Raw genomic sequence first — 26004 nt, 5'->3', positions numbered from 1 at the left:
TCTTTTTTGAACAGTTCTGAATCCTCATGATCAGGTGGTGTCAGTCATTGAATGACTGTCAAATATAGTGTATCTTGACAATAGTTGACAAAAGAGTACAGGTCCACACACAAACATAAAAAACACTTAATTCCAGGTTTATGGGTAATGGTCACAGTTGTGAAGTTCACATTTATAACTCTGAAGTTTACGGCAAGTCTGATCTCTTAAAGAGTAAATTAATGCTTTTCCAGCATATGTCCTGCTCATTTGCCAAACTCTATGGGACACACAAGTGTGTTGTTCATATGAACAAGAAAAATGGACACATTTCAGTAAGGACTTACCTTAATAGGTTTCAAAGGTTCAAGTCCTAGCCCCAACCCTTCATTTCCGTCATCTGTGGTTTTCTTGCCTCTACCCCGACCTCGTCCCCTGGGCTTCTTGTTGGCATCTTGCACCACACCATGTGGCTCTACAAGGGGCCGGATCCTGGGCCGGCCTCTTGGCCTAGGGGGGCCATCTCTTTTGGGCTTTGTAGCTCTTCTGCCCCTCTTCTTGGGGGTGTCCATGTTGTTTGGTGGGCAGAAGTCGATGTCCCCCATGGGTCCAATATTTGGTCTGCTACGGCAGCTGGATATTAAATCTGGGAGCAGGTCAGGCAATCTACGATTGTTCAGTCGGATGTCTGCTGGAACATCCTCTTTGTCCTCGTCATCCTCAAATTCATACTCCTGGGCATAGTTCTTCTTCGGAGGCTGGAAAGAAGGCTCCCGTTTTTTAAGTAAGTGGAAAGAGGACGTCTTGAGGAGCTTTTTGGGTTTGGAAGAGCAAAAGATGGGGGAGGTCAAGCCAGGCTTTACCTCACTTGCTGGAGGCCCATGACCTGATTGGATGAGACCTAGCTGCTCAGTGTTAACAGTTGAAGGCAGTTCATGCTTGACAGAAACAGAATCTAAGCCCAAATGAACATTTTCCTGACTATCATTGCCTTCCGAGGTGCAGTAACTTGAATAGCTTTGGTTGCTCTGCATCATTTCATACCCACTTTTCATAGCTTCATTTCTGTCCATGCTTTGTGAGCCATCGTCACCACAGTTACTCTTGGGAAACTCATCATTGCCACAGGGAGGAGGGCAGAACATATCTTCCATTCCGGGAAAAAAGCTTCTCTCTTCATCCTGGAGAAGAGAGTCTGGGAAGCAGATGGAAGTCAAAGGTACAAAGCGTTGCTTGGAGCCTTGGGGACTCTGACTGTCAAACTGGTCTTTGGGCTCCAGCTGAGCTTGCGGCACTTGCTGGGAGGAATCGCCGTCCATATGCATGGTTTCTCCCCCATCTGACATCAAGTGCTGCTGGGACTGCACAGATCCATTCTGGCCCAGGTGTGTATCTAAACTGAGGTCAGGCTCCAAAAAGTCTTGCATCTCCTGTGACTGAGCCAAGCCTTGCATGCCATCATTCTGAGACAGCCCATCCATGCCCTCCATGCTGTCGGACTGAAGGCTGGATTGCATCCTTTCATCCTGCATCTCTGCCTGCATGCGTTCAGACTGCATTTGAGCCTGAAGTTGGGGTGATTGCTGGTCTGTTTGGATCTGGTGCGAGTCCATGAGCTGGGCATCCATGGACTGGGAACGTGAGTGAACCTCCATGGACTGGGAGCGCACATGAGCTTGCATCTGCTGGGACTGCAAGTGTGCTTCCAAAGCCTGTGACTGAAGTTGCATCTGCAGTTGCGGAGACTGGGCTTCGGCCTGAATGCGCTGCGATTCCATCATGTGGACATCCATTGGAGTCTGGACTTTTCTCTGATGTGCTTGCATCTGACTCTGAGTGTGAGTGAGAACAGACTGCAAGAGCTGCGACTGCTGACTGTTGGATTGGTGGGTCAAAGAAAGAGGCATGTCAGGAGAGCCGTCCATCATCATCGGGGTGCCCTGCTGCCCCTGAAGCATGCCGTGGGAGTCCATGGATTGGCTCTCTGCCACCATCCTGTGAGCTTGGGATGTGTGCTCTGGAGTCTTTTGAAGATACGAGTGTGCCTGATTCAAGTCTTTGCTGGATGCATCCATGTGTGAAGATTGAAGATGCTCAACAGATTTTTTAATGTCTTGAGCAAAGGAGTCCATTCCCCCAGCCTGATGACTGTAATGAACCACAGATGTTGCCAGTGACTCAGGAGTTGACCTAGAGTTCGAATATTCCTTATGTCGATCTTTCTTTTTCTCCTTCAAACTCTGAAGAGACATTTCCAAACCCTGGTTGTCCAGATTTGAATTTGTCCTTATAACACTTTGTAAGTGGTACCTCTCTTCCGTTTTGCTCATCTCGTAACCTAAATTCTTGCTGGATCTTTCCTCACACTCTACGAGGCTCTCCGAGGAGACTCGGGGTGGGCTTTGAGATTGCAGCAAGTGTTGGATGAGAAAGTCCTCATCATCCGTGCGTTCTGCAGACAGGAGGTCCGAGTCAGATTTTGGTTTGGTGTAGGAGGAAGTTCTTTCTAAGCTTGGCTGGGAGCTTTGGTAGCTCTGGGAGTGAGAAGCCTGCATGAAAGACGGGGAGAGTACGGATGTCAAATACTTCTGAGATTGTCCAGGGGATGCAACACTAGAGCGGTTTGATGAAGGGGACTGAAGGGGCCGAATAATTTGAGAGGGGCTGGAATCTGGGAGGTTCTGTCCATGACTTACAGAGGAATATCCTATGGATTGCCCATGACTGGACATTGCCGGTGAGTGACAGGTGCTGTAGCTAAGAGATGGGCTGGCTGTTTGTAAGCCCTGGGAATGAGCAGGAACATAACTCTGAGCCTGGCTAACAGAAACATGGGGTTCTGACTGGACACTGTAATTTTGTATCTGTCCCACAGAGGACAGCCCCTGTAGCTGTTCCGGGGAGTAGTTCTGGTTCTGGCTAACACAGGACTGACTGCTGGTGTAGCTCTGGGATTTACTAGCACTGGTCAGGTCTTGTGCCTGGCTGGAGTTGAAGCCTTGAGACTGGGTGACAGCAGACAGGTTCTGAGACTGCGTGACCGAGTAGCTCTGTGACTGACTCATGGATAGCAAATTCTGTGGCTGTCCCGGGGAGTAGGCCTGAGACTGGCTGGAGATGACTGAACTGGGCTTCGGCGTGGATGATGAATAATTGTGCGTCTGTCCAGTCGTGACTATGCTTTGGCACTTTGGGGTAGCAGTGGAACGCTGCGTCTGTCTTGAGGCTGAGTAGCTTTTAGATTTGTTAGAGGATGAGCTAGTTGAATACCCTGGGGACTGAATTATTGGTCTGTAACTTTGAGACTGCTCTTGCCGCGTCTGTGCATTCTTCTGCTGGGATCCTTCACTACTCACAGGTGACTGATCTCCCAGGGGACTGCAGGAGAGGGAGGACCTGTGTGACATCTGCTGGTAGCTCCCTCCACAGCTCAGATAGTGCTGCAGTGAGTGGGCAGCTGCAGCTGCAGAGGGCAGTTGGGACTGAGCACTGGAGGGACGCTGGTAGTGTTTAATAACGCTATCCTGTCGGGGGATCGCTCGCTCTATTGAAGAGGCAGGTGAACTTGAAAAAACAGAAGTGTTGTAAAGCTGTGATGTCTGCTCGGATGGGCCCAAGGAAGAAGAGAGGAGGTTAAACTGGGAGGGCAAGTGCCGAGAAGCTGACTCCTGGGCACTACGGTAAGCCGAACTCTGGGATGAGAGTCCTGACCCCAGCACAGCACTACCAAGGCGGTCAAAGCTAAGGGACGAGGGAACACTGGATTGTGAGGACTTGATATGAAGAAGTGGATCGTGCGGGGAAAGGAGGCCATTAGAAGTGGGACTGAAGGTGGCATCTTGAAGGGTCAACGACGAGGTCACAGGAAAGCTCCTCCCACTGAAAGATGCAGGATGCTGGTACGCTGAGAGGGCTGATGATGAAGGAAAGCTACTGGATCCAGGAATGGCTCCAGAGATGAAGAGCTCAGCAGGGGCAGGGGTGTGCATGGCTAAGAAAGAGGAAGAATTGAAAACACAATAATTAGCATCACTGCAGTTACAACTTGACTACAAAACAAAGCCTTCAGCACACACTCTGCCACAATTCACTTAAACTGAGTGTTACCTCCCCCTATAACTGTTACTTTAGCTTACTGTCCACATTTACCCTCTGTTCCTTCTAGCCGGAAGGGTGTTTTAAGGTTAATGTTGGTTCTTGCCACCTCCAATTCATGACGACAGTGCCTAGTTAACACATTTATCAGCAGGTAAAGTGTTTCAACCACTGAGTTTTTCCCAACATACATTTCTGAGATGGCATAGGAAAACTACTAGTGGTGAAAAACCTAACATGGAAGATCGTGTAGAAACAGTGGATGATTTTTTTTTTTTAGGTATTGTTGAGGCGCTTAATGGACAACTGATGCCAGCCCCATTCCACTGTGCTAGTACCACTTTTTAATCATTCTGTGAATAAGCCATCAGGCAACAAACGCATCATTTTAAAGGACAGGGCTAAGGCAAACATTTTGATTCCAGCACACAATATAATGAAACAAGAATTAAGGCAAAGGTTGGTGAAGCTTACTTCAAAATGGACTCTTCCGTTACAACGTCCTTGACATTACCAACACTAGAGATGAAGTGCCAAATAGCAGAACACATTGTGTATCAATCTTTAAATGCATTCAAGGACACAGGGCCAGAGATATATGTCCCTAGCATGTGAATCTGGCCCCTGGACACGCTCTGACCCTCAGATCTATAATATTTGAAAATATCAAACAGATGGTTTGTTAAATCAGTAACATTTGAGTACCCAAAGTTAAAGAAAATAATTCTTGCTCTTTTGTCATGAATCTTCGTCATTCCTTAGGAACAAAGTAAACAGCCTACATTACTAGGAGCTGGTGAAAGTATTGTCTGATGAAACATTTGAAGCAGTTTTACCAAGCATTAGTCCATCCAAACTGTCAACATTAATAGTTACAAAGTTCTGAAAAGGCCATATGGCTGGACCATGTTAATAGCAGGACACGTTTCGACAGGAAAATACGTCTACATCACACAGATTAAATATCTATGCAGACGGGCAGTGCATTTCTGGTATGTTGCAGTGCTAGAAAATGAAAGGAGTTTAAACCAGCAATGAAAAGAAAAATCTAGAAAGGAACAAGTTACCTACCTGTAACTGTTGTTCTCCAGCATGGGTCTGGCATGGATTCACATGCTCATGAATTCCCTGTCGTCAGGCTGGGAAACCTCAGTAAAGCAAAAAATCAGTTTCAATTCTATTTCTTAACTACCTTTCTCCTAATAACCAATCACTGAGCTCTGGGTCATACTGCCCCTAGCCAATGACTACCCTCTACCTAAGCCCCTACTATTGTAGCCATCTTCAGATTTGGTAGCACGTAAAGTGGCAGTAAGACCAAGAGAAGAGCCGCAGAGGGGTAGGCGGGAGGGTTTGCATGTGAATCCATGCCAGACCCATGCTGGAGAACAACAGTTACAGGTAAGTAACTTGTTCCTTCTCCATCATGGGGTCTAGCATGGATTCAAATGCTCATGAATAAATAATACATGCAGTACACACATGCACAACCATAGGAGGTGGCAAAGGCTCAACCTAAGCATCTCTTGCCTCCTCACCAGGCTCACCTTCAAGCGAACAGGTTGCGCAGTACTGCTTGGCCGACTCTGGACTCCTCCCTGGAATCCCCGTCGACGCAGTAGAGTCTCGTGAAGGTGTGCGTCGACCTCCACGTAGCAGCCATGCAGATGTCCAGCAGGGACACACCAGACAGGAACGCCGTAGTTGCAGCGATCGCTCTGGTCGAATGGGCTCTTTACGGCCAGGCAACGGTCGGTTTGCCAACTGGTGACAATGGGTGATGCAGCCGGAGAGCCACCTGGAAATGGAAGCCTTGGAGAGGGCCTTCCCTTGGTTCACAGGGCCAAAGTTCACAAAAAGTTGTGACGTCTTCCAGAAACTCTTTGTGCAGTCCATGTAGAACTTCAGCGCTCTAGCCACATCTAGCAAGTGCAAAGTCCCCTCCGCCGGCGACGAAGATGTCATAAAATTCACAGGCAACAAGGGCTCGTTTAGATGAAAGTCCGACGGCACCTAGGGCATGAAGGAGGGGTGCGTCCGCAGCACCACCCTTGTGTCGTGAAATGTCAAATAAGGTGCCTTACAGGGCCTGAAATGCACCCACTGGTTGTACGTGATGGCCACGAGGAATGCAGTCTTCAACAATGAGAACTTCAGTGGAACTGTCTGCATAGGTTCGAATGGAGGGCCAAAGAGCCTAGTCAGCACCACACTGAGTTCACACGCCGGGGCTGGAGCCTTCACCGGCGGGAACGGATGGAACAGTCCTTTAATAAACTCCTTAACCAGACGGTGTGACCATAACAACTGTCCCAGAGATCTGGTGTAGTGGGAGATAGCCGCCAGATTAACTTTTATGAAAGGCTAGGCCAGTCCTGCCTTGGCCAATGACAGCAAATATGGTAGAACCTGCAGAGCCGTGACCCGCTGAGGGTCGATCTTCTGTGCACAGCACCAAACAGCGAACCTCTTCCATTTATGTCTGTAGCATTTAAGAGTAGTTGATGCCCTGGCCTTGGCAAGCACCTCCTTGCAATCAGCTGGGAGGTTCTAACCCCCGAACTCTAACGCTGCAGGAGCCAGGTCTTCAGGTTCAGCGATCCCGGGTCGTGGTGCAGAATTGCGCCTCCTTCTCTGGCCAGAAGATCTGCGACCACCGGAAGCTTGACTGAAGGGGACACTGACATGTCGAGAAGGTCCGGGTACTAGATCTGCCTCGGCCACGCCAGTGCGACGAGGATCATCCTGCACCGGGACCGTCTGATTTGATTGACTAGTCAAAGAAGCATACGGCAACGGAGGTAATGCATACAGAAAAAGGCTTTGCCAGGTCAGGGGAATGAGAATGCGTCCCCCATGCTCCCCGGCTGGGGAAACCTGCTGGCGAACCTCCGAAACTTCATCGCCGTCGCAAATAGGTCAATTGCCCCATCTGTGAAACAGGTGATCCACATGGTCCTGCCGAAGCTCCCACTCGTGGCAAGAGCACGGCTCCCTGCTGAGCGAATCGGCGACTGTGTTCTTCACTCCTGCCTGATGAAACGGGATGAGGAACATCCCCTGGGCGACGGCCGAGTGCCATAGGTCCTGCGCTTCCCTGGAGAGCGCCGGGGATCTGGTGCCCCCCTACTTCTTGATGTAAAACATTGTGGTGGTATTGTCTGTGAAGACCCGCACCACCTTGCCCTTGAGGGACAGAAGGAAAGACTTGAGGGCCCAAAACACTGCCCGCAGCTCCAACACGTTGATGTGGAACATGTTCTCCTCCAGTAGCCACAGGCCTCTTGTCTGAAGAATTCCGGTGTGAGCTCCCCATCCTTCCAGGAAGGCATCTGTCATGACCGTCTCCTGGTGCGGTGGGGTCTGGAAATTCGCGCCTCTGGACAGATGTGCACAAACCCCCCCACCACCATATTGCTCAACAGAAACTGTTGTGGGTAGGGATCTTGTCCTCAAAGCTTCCCGACACTTGAATCCAATGTGTGTCGAGGAACTCCTGTAGGGGACGCATCCATAACCTGCACATCTGAATGAGGTATATGCATGACAACATCATGCCGAGCAGAGACTTGATGGACCTCACCCTGGCCATCTTCAGAGCCACAGCTGTTGTACCTTTCCTAAGATGTACGCTATCGTCTCCTGCGACAGAGAAGCCAGGCACGACACTGTGTTGAGCTGGGATCCCAGAAACAGCATGTCCTGCGATGGAATCAAGCAGGAATTTGCATAGTTCACCGAGAATCCCAGATCCGTCAGGAGGTGCATGGTCTTGGCCGTGTGGTCAACAGCGATCTCCTGTGAGCTGGCCCGGATGAGCCAGTCATCCAGATAACTATAGACATGAATCCCCCGTAGTCACAGCTGTGCCGCCACTGCCGCCTGGCAGTTGAAGACCCTTGGTGCCGACTTCAGTACGAAGGGAAGGGCTTTGAATTGGTAGTGCTTCCCTTGCATCACGAAACGCAGAAACTTGCAGTGCCCTTTGTGAATGGGGATGTGGAAGTATGCATCCTCCAAGTCCAGCAACGACAAGAAGTCCCCCTCTTCCAGCTGTAAGACCACGTGAAGAGTGACCATCCAGAATTTTTGGGACTTGATATATTTGTTTAGTCGATGAAGGTCGTGGATGGGCCTCCAGCCCCCGGTCTTCTTTCTGGCAAGGAAGTACCTTGAGTACACTCCAGAGCCCCAGAGCCTCTTCGGGACGAGCTCCATTGCGCCTTTCTTTAGCATAGCCTGCACTTCCAGAAACAGCTGAGAGATGTGGTTTTCCTGCCGGGCTACTGGTGGTATTCTAGGACACTTCCGTTGAAATTCGAGGGTGTGTCCGTGGGCGAGAGCGTCCAGCACCCAATCGTCGGTGGAGATTGTCTTCCACACGCTGACAAAGTTAGCCAGCCAGCCTCCCACCGGGGTGCATGGGTGGGGGCCCAACGCCACGACCAGTTCAATCCTGCTTAGATGTTGAAAGCCCACTTTGATGGCCCGGCGACGACGTCCTCCTCCGAAGGTCTTGGAGCAGCCCCTGTTGGTCTCCTGGGCCGAAGAGTGGGAGGGTTGGCGTTAAGAAGAGGATCCCCCACCGAACCTCTTGGAGGATCCTTGGGACTTGCTGCCTGAGGTCCGAAAGGACAGCTTCCGTTGCTGAAGAGTGCCCAATGCAGTCTCTGTGTCCATCTTTATGGCTAGGAGAGACTCCTCCACATCCTTCCTGAACAAACTGTCCATGTCCAGCACCTTCGACTGAACGTCCTGCCAAAAGTTGGTGGCCTTGAGCCAGCCACGATGATGAAGGCAAGTGATGTTGCCCATGTGACGGAATCCTGCAGTGGCAATGTCTGTGGCCACTGATAGTGTGGTGCGATGCAACCTTGCCTTCCTACAGAATTTCCAGTGCCTCCGACCTCTGTCGTCGGGGAGGAAGTCCAGGATGGGAGCGATCTTCATCCAGGACTCCGGTTGTAACAAGCCGCACGGGCGTTGGCAGCCTTGATGGTAGTGCCGCAGAATAAATGACCAGTCGTACCATGGCATCTAACTTCTTGCCCTCGCTGTCGGGGTGGAAGCCGCTGAGGCCGAACCACCTGATGACTTCTTCCTGGCTGCTGCGTACACCAGAGAGTCCGGAGAAGGCTGGGCCTGTAAGCACTTGGGTGCAGAGTCCGGTACCCTATACTTTTTCTCAAGGCGATCCCTCGTTGGCGGGGGCCATGGAAGGGTTCTTCATGAGCGACAAACTATCGTCCCAAATGTCATCCATAAGTGGGACCGAGAGGATGTTCTTCCTCGTTGCCCCTCTGCGCTGATATAGGAAGCCCTCCTCCTCCGGAGCGAGCTGAAAAGGTTTGACGCTCTGGAGATCGAGTGGAACGAGCCAATCTCCTCCCGCGGTGAAGATCTGGGCGGCGGAGACAGGAGGTCCCCTAACCCGCCGTTGTCGCCGTGTCCCAGTGCGTCTCATCTATCAGGGCGAGGAGGGGGCTGAGTGAAGGGGTCGACGGGGCGAACGGCAAGGAGGTGGAGGGTGTACCCTGTCCTTCTTGGCCGGGGTTTCCCCTGTGGGGATGGGGTGGGGGAGAAGGCCTGCTTCCTACGTTTTCCTCCTCCTGAACGGTTTGCAGAACAGTGAGCTCATCCTCAGAGGAGATAGCCGTACCCTGGAGGACCACCACACCCCCACCCCCCTTCATTGCCTCCAGTGGTGAAAGTCTCGGGGAGATGACGGGCATCCTCTTCTCCGGGGTCTTCGCTATGGGCCTGAACACAGCCTCCCTCCTCGGAAGGGACACCATGGTCTTAGGGGTCGTGTCCTGCGGGACCGTCTCGGCGGCCTTCGCCAGAGACGCCGCAACCCCCTTGGCTGGGCCTTCACCGGGTGCACCTGGGCCTTCACAGTTAGGGCCGGAGCCTTGTCCTGCTTGGCCTTCTCCTTAGGGGGAGGGTCGGACGGACTTGGGCCTCTCCTTGAGTTTGCCCGGATGGTCCGACTTCCTCTTGGCCGAAGATCCTGAGCGTTGACTGGTGACGGAGGCTGGAGACATCGAACGCGCCCTGGCGGCCGCGGAGCCCGTCACAACGGCGCTCCCGGTGACAGTGAACGCACGTTGTTTAGCCTTCTGTTGCACCCGCACGGGAGGGGCGCCCTCAAAAGGTCTTAGAAGCCTGTAGCCACTCGTTTAGCCACCTGTGTCGGTCCTTCATCGTGCGTAAAGATATCTGGCAAAACGCACAATCCTCTTCCTTGTGCACCGGATACAGGCAATAAAGACATTCAGAATGCTTGTCGTCCGAGAACACATTCCGTGAGCTGCAGCTGGAGCAGATCTTGAACAGGGGAGCCAAATCCTTCTTCTCCTCTGACATGGTTCACGCTGCATAAGCCTGAGAATCTTCTGGAAGCCTCCACGAACAAACTCGATGAAATTCGCCCTTGAGGGGTGCTGAGAAATCCGACAACGGGTCCCCGTTAATCAGATTGGGTTGATCAATGGAGCACAAAGCCCAATTGACTGAAAAATAGAGTAATACTCTTCCAAAAAATGATAAACGCAGTAAAAGCTTGAGAGCTAAACACAAGGACTCCCAACATTTGAACGTGCGGTAAAAATATGAAGATGGCTACCAGAGGAGGGGCTTAGGTAGAGGACAGTCATTGGCTAAGGGCAGTATGACCCAGAGTTCAGTGATTGGTTATTAGGAGAAAGACAGTTCAGAAATTAAACAAACTTTTTTCTTTACCAAGGATTCCCAGCCTGACGACGGGGAATTCATGAGCTTGTGAATCCATGCCAAACCCCATGGTGGAGAATAACTCTCTGGTATGATCACTGGGTAAATGGTGCTCCTATTTCATCCAGTTGTTGCTTTTGTAAAAGCTTTGTATGAGGCACTGGAAATTATTGCCTAGCTGATGTTGAAATCGGACAAGATATTTAAAATGAATGAAAAAGGAGTAGTTGAAAACTCACTAACTGTGATCCGAACTGCAAAAATACCACCCCCTTCAGAAACTCCCTTAAACAGTAAGTCGTAAGGACAAGTGAAAAAAAGGTCAAAAGTAAAGTCTCTGGATTTCAAAAATCCTGCCTATAAGCAGGCTGTGTTCTAGTATTGGCATTACGGGCAGGAGAGGGTAGCGTGGGGAGTATTTTAAAAGGTTTGAGAAACAAAGTCAGAAATTGTCCGCCAAACCTTGCTCTGCCAGTCATTCTCATGTTTGGGTGTTTCAACTGTTTCTCCACAAGCCAAAGCATTGACAAGGAAGTTACAACTAAACCTTTGCTTACACAAACTCTGCTCCACACGGACAATAAGGGTAGCAGCGTCAATGTAGGACTTGGATTAGGGACACACTACACTGGAAGATGTGAATGCATTCTGTGACACTGTTTAGGAGTGGCTCCATTAGACCCTTCTCAGATCAGACTATGGCTTGCACGATTCTAGTGAGCAACAGTCCTCTCCAAGATGCCCTGGGGCAATGCCTCCAAGAACAAATGTACACATTCCCTGAACAATCAGGGAAACCTGTCCACCTTTCGATCATGGTTTGTATAAGAAACAGAAGGAATTGCACCTCATTCATTTGGAATGCCTCCTGCAATATAAGACTATTTAGATTTCTGTAATGAAGCTAGGCTCAAGTACAGTAACTTTAACAGGTTATATCGCTACTTTTGTTTGGATAGTGCTGAAGCGACAATGGGATAATCAAGGTGCAGAGCCATTATGCATAAGAGAGCAGACTAAGCTGAGAGTTAAGGACAGGCCGCTGGTCAACCAAAAATTGGATCTAGGAGGAGCATGCCACCCAGAACCCGGACACAAAAGTTGTGCCCCTTGCAGAAAGGTACTTCTACTTTATCCGTTTACTTCTATTTGCCCAATATGTATACATATTCTTGAAAAATGCACATCATTGCAAGGCAAGCATTTTAACGTTAGCAGAATATTATAAACAAGGAGGTAAGAGTGGAAACAGCTATCTATTTAAAACCTGCAGAAATGTAGCAGATTATGAAGGTTCCTGCTGTGGCAGGACATACTGTCCCATAAACACCCACTGGGATATGAAAAAGTACAACCATTTGCCAAAACCACAAAATTAAGGTTATTTTTTTGCTCGTTATTGTTTTGCAGTTTATAACAAACTTAACAATGATTCGCTCATTTACAGATAAATAATCCTGCACCGACCTTCTCACAATTTAGTTTGATTCAGATTTGATCAGGGTCTCATTTAAAAATGTTACAGCCCTGATCGTTGAGGGGGTGAGGGGGGTGTTCTCTCCCCTTAATAGCTTTTTCACCAGTCTTCAGCATCTAGCGTCCCCATGTTTTCCCAAAAAGATTTAAAGTGGGTTGTTCTTTGTGCTGTCAAAGTACACCTAACGTTACAGAATCTACATGCAGCGTCTTTCGCTGGGCCAGGTGATCAGATACAGAGTATTTCTTTAGTTGGTGTGTAAATTCAATCTTATCCTCATAAACCTATCTCTGAAATATAGGTTGGGATATTTTTTCTAATATTTTTCGGGTATCGCCTAGAGGGCAAATCTCTTGCTAGGTGGTAGAAGAGCTTAAATTAGTTTGTCTCTGTGTTTGTGCAGATCCAATCTGCCACCCACATCTTTGCACCCCTCCGATTTTGGTTGGGAAAGATTTTACAGACTCCATGTATGAGCTTAAGTCCGATATGTACGTATTGAAGATGGCAGGAGCCAGGGAACCGCCTTGCTTAACTCCACGGAAGGTGGAGATCTCTTCCGTTAGGGAGCCTTGTGCGTTTAGCCTTACTCTCAAGGTTATGTTTGTATGCAGGGCCTTCAAGCTGTTCAATCAAAACTACTGGGCAACCCCAAGAAGTTAGTTTGTACAACAAACACTATGTTTATAGGGTCGAAAGCCTTTGCCAAGTCCACACATTCCAGCTGTATCTTGTTTTTTTGATCAAACATTCCATTTCAAAATTGATTGCATCAGAGTTGGAGAGACACAGAGATCCTTGACAAAAACGTTCTGGGAAAGATCACGCCTCCCCTGTTTCAAGTCCCAATGATTCAGTCTTAAGAGTGTTGCATATAGTTTGCCGATTACATCCAGCAATGCTATCACGCGACAGTTGTTTGCGTCGTCCTGCAGTCCAATCTTAAAGATAGGGACAATAATTGCACACTTCCATGAAGTTGGTTGTGAACGACTTTAACTAATGTAAAAAATCAAACTGACAATTTTTTCCCATTCTTCAGGGTTCTGTTTCAGGGTTGCGTTTGTCAACGCATCAGGCCTCAGAGCTGTAGAGAAGCTTGCTTTGGTAATAGGTTATTCTTTTGCTTGCGATGGACCTATAGCCAAATAGTGTGGCTGTAAGGTAATGAAAACATTTTAATATATGAAATACAGGCTTGTTAAGGATTATAAGTGAGCCATAAGATCTTGAATGTGAAGCACCAGGAGATCAGCAGCAAATGTAGTTGGCGTCCTACGGTTTTATGTGCCAATTTCTTCAATTTTAGCAATGATTCTGCAGTCGCATGGACACCTGCAGAGGGAAGAAAAAATAATGCAATATTCCTTTTAACTGCCAAAGCATTTGGCATGAACTTTGATGCCTAAGCGGTGTACTGCAGGCACAGAACAAGGGTAAGGCCCATTCAGATGGTCGGTAGACATTTTCCAAAAAGAGGACTGTCTAGGAGGTAGCAGAATCGCTTGATACGTTTTCCAACATCTAGTCCGATATGACTAGAAGGTAAACATTTCAAATTTAGAGCAGACACCCAGCCCTCTACCAAAGGGCATGCACACATGGGTATAGTCCTATACTTAAAAACGCTATTTAGGAGCAATTTAATCAGAGTGGTCAACAGGCCATATTCCCGAGCATAAATTCAGCAGTAGAATGGCCAACGAATGCTTGCAGGTCAGTAGAAAGGACTCTAATGTAATGTATTCCCTCGTGCACGCATGTTTCGTTTAGTAAATGGGAAGGATACTGATTCTGTAACAGATGAAAGTACCATTCCTGAAGGCAATGGAGCGGACCTTAGGTCTTCACATGAATAGAGGGGGGCTTGTTGGCTAGGGCCATAAGGAGATTGTCAGTTTTTAGCTGTGGAAAGCACATCTCCCCTTTGGTTTGCTCTATGCTGCAGTTGCAATGTTGACTTGGAGAACTTCCATATATTTTTGGAACCCTGCTTGCAGTCCTGGTTTGAAGGTAGCATTTTGAGTCAGGAGTACTCTACAGTTCTCAACGTATAATCTATTAATTTAAATCATTTGATATACCTTATATTCAAAGCACTAAATGTTTGTAATTTAAAATTGACATTTGCAGATTGGTTTATTATGTTATCCTTTATGTGAAAGTAGACTAGAGGAGCATATATTAACCATTCACAAATCTAATCCTACCGTTAAGGAAAATGAAACCATTTTTTTTTTTTACAACATGGCAGCCATTGGTTCAAGAAACACGGTTCTGCTTGAATTTCCTTTTGTTTTGCCTCATATCTTTATCCTCATTTTGTATCAAAGCACATACTTTCTAGCTGATGTCTCCAGTGGCATGCTAGGATGGTATAGTGAAAAATATTAACAATCACAATGTCGCCTTATGGTGCATGACATTATGTACACACCCATATATAATTGGTTAATCGAAATAGATTTCAGATTGATATTTTGTATAGGACGCAAATCATGTTTGGAAAATTAATTTGATATAATTACAGAAATGCATGGGTTGGAAAATTGACGTTTGGTATATTTTCCAATCTATGCATCTCTAATCAGAGCAAATAAATCTTCCAATAAAAAAATAAAATAAAATGGGATAGAATTAATTATTCAGAAAATCAAGGACTCGTTTTGCATCCTATGCAAAATATCTGGAGGTGAACTTCCAGCGATTGCTACCAGGTGGTGTTGTGCAATGTGTGAATTGGCTCAAATTGATTATCCTACATTCATATTTTAGGTGAAAAGGTTTGTTTTCAAGCCTTTGTAAACCCGCCATAACTTAATTGCTGTTTTATATACATAAACAAAGGTATGGGAAGCATGACTTAACCAGTTAATGGTCTTTCTGTGGCTTATATCTGCACTCACGTTACCACACTGCAATAATAACAAACACAAACTGAACCAACACTACACGGGGTCTCGCATCGGTCCGACACTTGCACCAAAGCTCAGCGCAGTGAAAACTGAACTGAAGCCGCCAACAGCACACCACCTCTCACTTTCCTACTCCCTCTTCACCAGACTAATAACCTAACCCGCCCGCCTCTTGTTTACAGATCCGCCTGAGCGCCTGGGGACCAATTCTGTCAGTGGAGAGTGCCAGTTACACTACCCTTACACTATGTGACCAGTTTCCTATGGATTCCTCACAAAATCCCTACCCGATGTCGCTTCTCAGGTGGTCAGGGCAAAGCAGACGCTTTCCGATCCTGACCCTCGGTCTGGTAAGGAAACTTTTTCCTGAGGCTGAGAGTCCTTAGGAGTGTGGGAAGCCTTAGGAGGCTGGGCCTTGGTTGGGGAGCGCGACCTATACTTATGAAGCTTTTTGGGAGAGCGCTTCTTAGACTCTTTCTCCTTTTTAAGCACTTTTGGGACGTGTTTTTCCACTAAGTGGGCTAGTCCTGCTTGCACTGAGGCCTTACCCGATTTCAACCAAGAAAGCCGAATTTCGGTCGTGGAGAGGCCAGGCGCCTTGTCAACTGGTAGGGGTTGTGAGAGCGCCCGTGCCGCTGGGGGTCATTCCCATAACAGGACCGCTGGCCTGTCTGTTAGGGTCGGGCTTGCGCTTGGGAAACTAGCGTATCCCCTTTGCCGTCCAAAATGTTGGTGTCGCTACCATCGCTGAAGGTCCCTTCCACGTCTAGAGTGGCTTCGGCCTGCATAGCATGGTGGGCCCAGCGTTTCGTCTTGCGGTCCTTCAACGCCTTTGTTTTGAAGAGCTTACAGGCTCGACACTTCTCCTCGATGTGATCACGTGGGAGGCAGAGGTTGCACACCAGGTGCTTGTTAACCCACAGGAATTCTTTTCCTGCAACTTGGGCAGAACTTGAAAGGGGTCTTATCCATGATAACATGTAATGGTAGCAAGGGCGAATGTAATGTAGGAAAAGGGGAAAATACATTTTCAATGACCTCCCCCCTCGCTCCCTACTGCGTGGGCTGAAGCCCGGTGCGGCCCTCTTGGTCCAAACGGATTTGTCGAAAAGGTCTTCTTCGACGCTCGTCTTCCTTCACCGTAGTCGAAGATGATCTCGATCGTGGATAAAGGATAGGAAGAGAGATCTAGCTCTAATTATTGTATTTTTTATTGTATTTGTTTCGTACAAAACTTAGAACATTCCTTCAACTTTTCACCACAAGAACACAAGGAGGGAAACACATTTAACGAATTCTTAGTTGTTGCACGTCGACCGACGCCAACAAAGATTGGATATTGGTGAACTGTCTGATCCTATTCTAACAGCAAGGGGTGTAAAGCAGGGGTGCCCCCTTGCCGCGGATTTGTTCAAATTATTTTTGGCAGATTTACCGCATCATCTTGGACATGTCCACTGTTGTCCTCCAAAAATTAACCGAGTTCCAGTAAGTTGTATTGCCTACGCGGACGATCTAGTGTTAAATGATAGAACTCAAATTGGTCTTCAAAGGTTGCTCAGCTCTCTATATGAGTACCTATCGATCAATGAGCTCACAATTAACACAGAAAAAACAAAAATTGTGGCAATTGGCACTGTTTCAAGTAAAAAGGCTAAGGCGTTTAGGTGGACTCTAGGTGGCCAGTTCCTTGATACTGTAGACTCTAAGATATTTGGGTGTGCAGTTCAACAACTTCATCTGTGAACATCAATGGGTGAAAGACCTGAAATTAAAAACCATGAGTCTTGCCTTCCAAGCGGCAAAAATTAACAAAAGTTAGGGTCAATTTTCTTTATCACCGGTTTTGACGTTCTACTTACAAAAGATAGTTCCTATACTAACTTTTGGAGCTGAGGTCAGCTGGAACATCAGCGAGCATATTTGGAACTCGTTAGAATGGCGTTTTGGCATTATGTCCTCCACTTACCACAATGTGTTTCAATGATATCTTTACGAGATGAATTGTCACTGAACCCCTTATATAGCCATGTGATCTGGAAATCAATCACACTAATGCGGAAAATGTCTCTTGAAAATCCAATGCCCGCTTATCGAATATTCAACAAAACCTATGCTGATAATAATGTTACCCTATTAGATATGTGGCGTCTCAGAGTACAAGCCTGGGTCGATGCCGCTGGAATCTCAGAGTTTGATCTTTTCACTAGACCACAACATGCAAAAAAGACATTTGAATCTTGGGCTTAGATCATCAACATAGACAAACGGGAAAAACTATCCTCAACAAATTGGCTAGGTATTGGTAAAAAAAAAGTTACATTTCCAGTCGCATTACTTAATGCATTCTCCATCTCGCTATTACTGTGAGCAATTCCTCAGGTTTCGATTGAACATCTTGAAATCTAAGGAAATACTCTGGCAACGAAAAGACAAACTGGCAGAAGACAATCTATGTCGCTTTTGTTCCTTGGCAGTCGAATTGCTGAAACACTTAGTCATTGAGTGTGAGAAAACTAGCGCCTTGTGTTCTGTACACCCGAGTCAATTTGCTCCTCTAGATGATGATATGTTTGCTTCGTGGCTTAAGATTTCATCTGGTGCTAACGTAAAACATGTGGGTGCAATTGTGAACTATCTAGATGCACTACTGAAATGCCCACTTTGGGCAATGATCTCAAGTTTCAACCCTGTGTTTTGGAGGAAATGTACTGGGAAATAATGGACTCTTTGCATGTTATGTACAACTGGCTGACGTGTCCTTATGTTTGCTTTTGCTCACATACCTTTTTTCTCTGATGTGAAGAGCTATTGGTCTTGTAAGAGCTTATTGAGTTATGTGAGTGGAATTGAAACAAAGGCTTTTACGTGTGTTAAAAATGTAGATTTTTCAATAGAAAAAAAAAATTCCTTCAATTTATCACCACAAGAACACAAGGAGGGAAACACGTTTAACAAATTCTTAGTTGTTGCATGTCGACCAACGTCAACAAAGATTGGATATCAAAAGAACACAAACTCAAGGAGATACCCCTTAACAGGTCCAATAATGTCAATTTCATGACACCCAGAAAGCCACAGATAAATGAAAACAAATCAGACTTCAATGAGCCATGTAGATTACTCAAGCAATCGTCAAGTACCAGTATTTTGTCTAGATAGGCGACAGTTGCACAAGTCAGTTTGTAGTTGTGGCCAGATGTTAAATTATTCCACCAATCAATCATATTTCCATTAGTAGGAGTGAAACTTCCCAAAGCTACTGTCCGTTCTGCACTTAAGGCCAAACATTCTGCCACTAGACGCTGCAGCGATTCAACATGGTTGTTGCAGAATCGACATAAGGTGTTAGAAGTGTTTTTGTCGTGTTTTAGGAAGAGCATCTCTTTCGTTGGCATCAGATTTAATCGTAGTCTTATGAACTGACCTCAATGGTATCATGAGGGGAATTGTCCCAAGTATCTTGGAACATGATTGACTGGGCGGACATCACAAGGTGTTGGTAAACATGTTTTTAAACGTGATCGATTTTCTTGAGTTGCAATCCAGTCACACTGGTTTACCATTTTTTTAACTGCATCTGGGTTGTTATGGAGAAGATCGACAGAAGCTCCCACATGGATCAGGTTTTTCAAAATTTCCGTCTCCCAGACTTTTAATAAACCGTGGTATGGGCTTTCTGGAAGTTCTATCAAGATTGCATATTGAGCAGCATTGTCGGATATCGATATTTTGCGGTAAAGGGAAAGGGATTGCCATAACACTGTAGCCCGGAGTGATTGCAGCCCTAGTTCGTATCAAATTGCTGCTACTGCGACATTAGACGAGATGCATAGAACTTTTCACCAGAATTTACCTTCTAGCCGATTCCATAAATTGGAATCAATATTCAGACCAGCTTCACTGCCAAAGGTTATTGCTGGGCCACTTTTTGGCAGTAAAACTATCACTGGCAAGAGTGATTTTGCTGTATTCGCTGTGTAGTTTTGCCCCTTGGAGAGAAAGATTTGGCGTTTGTTTGCAAATCTTTGAAACATTCCCACTCTCTTATCCATTTATTGAAGTTTATTGAAGGTTCCTGTTCGTTCAATTTTTTCCCCTGAAGCAGACCATGTGAAATGTTTCCCTCTGTTCACCAACTGAGTCCCAAAGACAATGATTTTTGATTTTTCAACGTTGATCTCCATACTGTTTATTTTGAGGTAGATATCCAATTTTGTTGTCAATTGCTGGAGAACGATCTGAGTGATATCCATTAGTATGACATCGTCGGCATATGTTGCCCAACTCAAGTGGTAACCATAACTTTTTTGGTGGAAATGAGTTGCAGTCTGACGGGGCTTCAGGCATATCAGCGATATGGAGCTTAAATAAAGCTGTCAAAGGGCATCCCTGCTTGACACCCCGTTCCGTCTTAATTTCTTGTGAAAGATCTCCGCTGGCACACAAAAAGACTCACTGAGGTGTTCGAGTGAAGCTGGACTATCATCTGCAGCAAATCAACTGGACATTTCCATTTCACCAATTTCTTCCACAGTAAGGCTCGATTAACTCGATCAAAGGATGGCGTAGATTGACGAATGGCAGGAATAGTGGTTTGTTATGTTTCATGGCTTCCAATTTTAGGAAATTTAGTAGAGTGAAATTCAGTTCAACGCTGAGACCGCAAGTGAATCCCGTCTGACGCTCGTCAATGATCCCCATCTCATTTGCCTACATCGATAGACGCTTCTGTAACGGGCCAGGAAATATCTTCGCAATTATATCCAACAGGGCCATCAGACGGTAGTTGGCTGGGTCTGATCGATCGCCATTCTTGTAAATAGGCACAATTACCACCGATTGCCATGAGGAAGGGATTCAGCTGGCTTCGGTTATCTTCCAAAATAAGTTTCCGATAAAGGTTGCCCACAAAGCTTTACTCTTCTTGAGTTCCAGGTTTGTCAGCCCATCGGGCCCCAGTGCTCCAGAATTTTTAAGCTTTGCAATCAACTCCTCTATATCTGTTCTAATGTAGCTGAAATTCCAAGGCACAGAAGGATCGATATAATGTGCTGAGTTGTAAACAGTAGATTTGAAGACTTCCGAAAAGTGCTGTATCCAGGCATTTTCACTTACACCAACCAACATACTTGCCATCTGGTGACTTGGACCAGAGTTTATAATTGCCCAGATTTCGCAACTTTTGTAGGAGCAAATCAGTCTTAACATAGTTTCGGCTTGTTCCTGGTTGCGGAAACTCTTAAATGCCAGCATCCAGTTACAATAGCGATTTTGCAGCCCCCCCCCCCCACCAACATGGCTGGTGAACAAGATTGCTTAAGTAACTTGAGATCTTCACGTAGTTGTTTCTTCATGCCTTCTTGCTAAAGGGATGTTTATGGACATGATTTGCTGTACTGCATCCAGTTCTGGTGTAAGCAGCAAACTGAGCTATTAACATTCAACTGACTCATCGCTGTTTGGAAAACCACTGCCCAATTCCGTAGTTAAATTGACAATGGCTGCAGGTCTAAAACTAATGCAACTGAGTCCTTGATTTATCTGCAGTGGCACACCGTAGCGCTGGGTTCTTTGTACTGTTGTGGAAGTCCAACGTAAAATTACGCCGTTGTGGTCACTATGTCGGAAGCTTATGATTTTCAAGCTCTTTGTTATTTCGGCTAGATCACGTGAAGCCCATATGCAGTCAAGTGTCTTGGCAGAGTGAAGTCTTTGCCAGGTTGTTTGGGCAGGTATATCTCTGTTTGTGTCATGATCTCTGCTTCCAAAAGGTCAGGGTTTTCCCAATTCCCTTGGAAGCAGATCCATAACCCAGGTTCCGAGGGCCAACCAGTCCCAATTGGGACCTTTTGGACCCAGTCCTGAAGCGCCGGGCTCATGATGCTTGGGTGGACTTACCTGCAGCAGACCATGCTGCTTACTTGCCTGCCAGCTGAGCCTCTGATCCTCTTCTGTTTGGAACTACTTTTCCTGTTGGGTGGGGCAGGAGCCACTCCCTAGATTCAGAACACTGGAACTCTTCTGGAAAGCAGGAACTCTTTTCTTACCTAGGCGTGGCTGTGGAAGGAGACACCTAAGCACTACAGGAGGCTATTTAAACCACACCCGGTGGATGAATCTTGCTTTGCGTTATTCTGCATCCTCTGCAGCAGAACGCTCATCGTGTCTTCTGCATCGGATCCTGGGCCTAAGGAAAAAGGCTTACCATCCTGAATCCAGTCTTCAGCAACACCTATAAAGACAAGAAAGAACAGGTTAGCATTCCGACATCTGAAAGACAAAGGCTTACCTACTCTTCGTGCGCTCCAGAGGTCTTCACACTGCATTCCGGCATCTGAAAGACAAAAGCTTACCGACTCTTCGCACGCTCCGGAGGCCTTCGGCGCTGCATCCTGCATCTGAAAGACAAAACAAGGTGCGTTTAAAGACATTGGGGAACTTTGATACTCACGTGCCATTACTCCTTTCCACATCAACCCCAGTGGGTATTCCGGCACCCTGCAGCCGCTCCGAACTCGTACCTGCAAAATAAAAGACAGTTAGAGCGCATCGTGAAGCAGGCAACAAGCGCTTACTTACGTGCTTCCAAGCGCTTCTATTCATCATACGGACTCCATCTTCAACTCACTTCAGCCCGTCATCCGCCATCGCCGGAACCTGCAAAACAAGAGACATCATTGCTAAAGACTTTAAAGACAATAGAATTACTCGAAACTTACCGTTCGTGCAGTAAACGACGGACAGCAGTCCTCTGAAGTCAAGAGGCCTGCGCTACCGATCCAGTGAAGAAACTGGTTACAGCACCCTGCCCCGAGGCAGATGGAGAGCTCGGCATTCACTTACCTAAGGTGAGAGCGTTAACCTTTGGGGGTTTACAGGAGAGCAAAAAAGGGAAGAGATAGGGACACCCCAATAACCCCAGTTCATTAATCCCATAGTTTCTGTCTGCAGACATCTTACTCTTGAAGTCAGGCATACAGTGCACAGAGGTCCAGCCCAAAGAGCCAACCGGGTGCTACACATCACCTTTGAAGATACGGTAGTCGCCCAGTCAAGACCGGCGCCTCTGCGAGAATCAGGTGAGCGTTACAGTTTGACCATTCATCATTACACAGTTTCAACTAGCTAGTTCATCAATCCATCTTTTTGCACAAATACTTTAGTTCACGCCTAGGGTCAAGTATCTTACCATTTGTGTCAACAAATGCATGGTTAAGATCGCCACATATAATGACTGATGTTTTCCGGAAATTTATAATAAATTAGTCAATTAAGTTGGTAACTGATGTTATAAAGATGTCTGAAGAGATTTTGGTCGGATTCCAGTACACATTTACTAAAAGTAGAAACTCTTTAAACCTTGTTGACACACTGGAAATTTCAATGATGGTCCCTTGTACAAACGAATTTGGTTGTAAGGATGTTAGGACAGTCCAGCCTGGTACATTTTTTATTAAAGTAACTAACCCAGAGAACGGACGACCAAAATTGTTTTTCAATGCAGGAGTAAAGTTCACTGAAAAACCTTCACATACTGGTACGGATCCAGAGTTCTTGTAAGCAAATTATGTTACGATCGTCCTTGCTCAACTAGTTGTCTTGCAATAGGTGCAGAAATCCTCTTGTGTTCCACGATATTAGGGAACACTCAACAACTTGGCTTTTACTCCGGGTCTATCGGCGTTTGGTATATAGTTTTTGGCTAATGTCTGATTTTTGTTGTAATTTGCTGTCATACGAGGTTTTCATTGGACCAGAGTCTTTTCTTCCATTCTGAAGATACTTCAAGGATTGTCGGCGAATTTCATCTGCCGTAGGCGAACACTGTCTTTGCTGTTTTTCAATAAAGGAACTCTTATGGATTTTATTTGCCTGGCCATTGTACTCCGTCAGCTCATATCCAAAGATTATCAGCTTGTTTCTAGCATTTCTAAGGGTGTTTACAACCAACTCAGAGTGGACATGTAGAACAACCCAGTGCGAGCGCTGCTCGGACATGTATTCGACGATCTTGAGGTCATCTGATTCAACTGTTCATAGAGATGGTACACAGCTTAGCAACTTCAAGATGTTTCTTCAGTTGAGATTTACTCCGTCATTATCTTGTAGTATATATGCCAGCTGGAGTTTTTTTGTGTTTCTTGTGCTAACAGCCATGCTGTTATCGGCAGGTCTATTTGGATGCCAAGCACTTTTCTCCACGTGGGCAGTGGTGTATTTTGGATTTAATTTTGCACCAGAGGGGGAATACGATTTTGGTCTCCTATCGTTGGCTTTCGCATCATTTGACCTCCGATGTGCAATTTTCAAAAGACTCTTTGGGTCTGGGGAACTATTTGTAACTTTGGGCGGTCGAGAAGCCGGCCCAACTTTGTCAAATGCTGGCGGTATGTCAACGGTTGACTCAGAGTCCGAGCTGGAGTCGGCTTTGCTATTTGGGCTAATATCAGCATGACTTAACTCTTCTTCGTCCCCAATAGGATATGTGGACAGATTTTCCAGGTCTTCAGAAGTAAATGAGTCAAATCCGTCTCTATCCTCAAGTCTTGGTCGTTTCGTAGGATGCCTAGTATTTGTTTCCGAATTGGTGGCAGCTTGACTCTTGATGGCCTCTCAAGAGGATTTTATTTTTCTCATTTTCAATACGTTTAAAAATTGCAATCGGTGGAGGAGTGGTTAGGTTTCTGATTAAGTGATTACGTTTTTTTGCTGTGTTGGACAAGCCCTCCGAACTTTCGAGTCAGTAGTTTTAGCAGCACTATTGTTTCTAGTGTCCAAGGCGGCAGTTCTTTCTGCCGAGAATATGCCAAACATTACATTTTTTTAGCGTTTTACCGTATTGGTGGCAGTGGGCCCAGAGGCCTGAAAGACTTTGGGCATCAGATTGGTAAAAATAAAGCTAGATGGAGTAGTTTTGTGTAGCTTGCTCGAGGCTGTTTTGTTAGTATGCTCTTTGACATGTTTCGTGGCCCCAACGAATAACACGTCTTCGCTCGCAGCGCTAGATGGAAGTGCCTTTCCAGGGTCAATGGAAATTACTGCGAGTCGCTCGTTTTCTGGTCAACCATGAATTGGCTTATGGGCATCACTTGCTCGAACTGGTGCCTCACTCGATTGAGAGTTACAAATTGGGGCTTTGGTAACATTGAGTGACGTGCAACAGGTACATTTCTCTTTGGAGGTCAGATGGTAAAGGTTTATGGACATGATGGCGCATCCATTTAGTGCATTCGAGCACTGCTTTCATTAGCTTGTTGTTTTGTGTCCATTCATTTCTTGTGATATCACTCAGCCGGTGTTGCCATTTGGCTGAGGTCTTCGCTTTGTGAAATAAACGATTATGAAGATGAGTTGACAGTGTCTCAAGCTCACCGATTTAATTTTTTAAAGCCGCCAAAGGGACATTTTGATCCTTTATTCATGTAAAGATTTGTAAAGTTTTGTGAAAGGAATTAGTGCAGTCGAGGACGCGGTTACCACGTTATAGTAAATTTGGATGCCAGCTGCTACCGACAGGTGCTGTTAAGTTGACTTGCTCGTTTTCGATCTCGGCTGGAAAAACTCGGTTAGAAACACTTGTTGCATTGCAGAAGTTGGCTTCTGTTTCTTCTTTCAAGAGCAGACTTTCATGAAAAGCGTCTTTGAGAGGACATCGTTGATTTAACTTTTCTGTTGGAAATCCCAAGTGTACTGGAATGAACTACTCATTTATTTGATAATGACTCGTTGGGCGGATGTTTTAGGTTCACTCGTGCAGGTGAAGATGGCGTCAAGGAAGTGTTGGCTGACGACTGTGGCTTATGAGGCGTCGTGGCAGTAGGTAAAAGGATTGGTACTGTTTGATATTGTCGATTTGATGTTTAGGAAGTCAGCCTTTAGCCAAGCAGCAAGTCTGGCCTCCCTTGCTGCTGCTGCATCTGCCAAATGTAATCTCAGCGATCCAACGCCAAATCCTTTTGCACTGGTGAGTGTATTTAGTACTGGGGTGTTACCAGGGTCGCTAAAGCTGTTTTCAGAAGTACGGAACCATCACTCGGGTCATCCGAAAACGAATTCCTCTGTTGCTCTTCTATTCTGTTCAAAGGATTTATGGCACTCTTTAGATGTTTTTTGGTTTACAATGCATTCCCCTGAGACGTGTGTAACCGCTTGGTCATCTGTCTGCCTAAAAAAAACCAATGTTGCGGTCCAAGGAGGGGACTTCCTCTCTATCAATCTCGTTAGTGCCATTAGTTGATTCATCCTGGATATATAAGGGAGCACACTTGGCTTTGCATAGTTTTTGTTTCATCGTTTTCTCAGGGCAGTTGCTTGAATTTTCCGCGAGTTGCTCGTGATCGTCATAGGCAGTATCAAAACAGACACATTTACTGGATTCTAGTAATTCCATATCGGTAAGATCCACAGGCTTGTTTCCATTTTTGTCAGGGGAAACGATTACATCTGTGGCCGTTGGAAAAGAACCCGGGAAGGTCGAGTTATGTTCGGGACTGATGGAAACAATACCAGCCGGAACAACACTCTTACCGATGCTTACAACTTTGTCTACAGGGTTGGGTGAATAAGTACCCTCGAGGTTCATCACCATTGTCAACACTTTTGTAGAAGTGCATTCAGTCTCAGACAAATTAGGTGTTGGCAAGACATTTTGGCTCAGGTTAGGAGGTGAGGGGGAGCATGTCAGTGCTACTGTTCGCGGCACCATTAATCTCACCTTCACAGCCAGTTGAATTTACTGCGGACATCTTTCGTTGTTGTAGGAGCAGCTTTTGAAGGGTTAAGGGGCAGCTTTTGACAGGTTAA

General features: G+C 46.3%; 1 protein-coding gene across 1 annotated transcript in view; it reads right to left on the bottom strand.

Annotated features, from left to right (window-relative positions):
• Nucleotides 1-26004, bottom strand: part of PRR12 (proline rich 12) — an 886666-nt gene that overhangs the window by 567962 nt on the left and 292700 nt on the right. The window contains exon 4 of the mRNA XM_069605180.1: nucleotides 327-3970. Coding sequence (XP_069461281.1) covers nucleotides 327-3970 — 3644 coding nt within the window. The remainder of the gene's footprint in view (nucleotides 1-326; nucleotides 3971-26004) is intronic.

The sequence above is a fragment of the Ambystoma mexicanum genome, chromosome 1p (genome assembly GCF_040938575.1).
Source record: "Ambystoma mexicanum isolate Mex_15411 chromosome 1p, UKY_AmexF1_1, whole genome shotgun sequence".
Lineage (NCBI taxonomy): Eukaryota > Metazoa > Chordata > Amphibia > Caudata > Ambystomatidae > Ambystoma > Ambystoma mexicanum.
The sequence above is the reverse complement of the archived record's forward strand: the minus strand, read 5'-3'. Positions and strand labels throughout refer to the sequence as shown.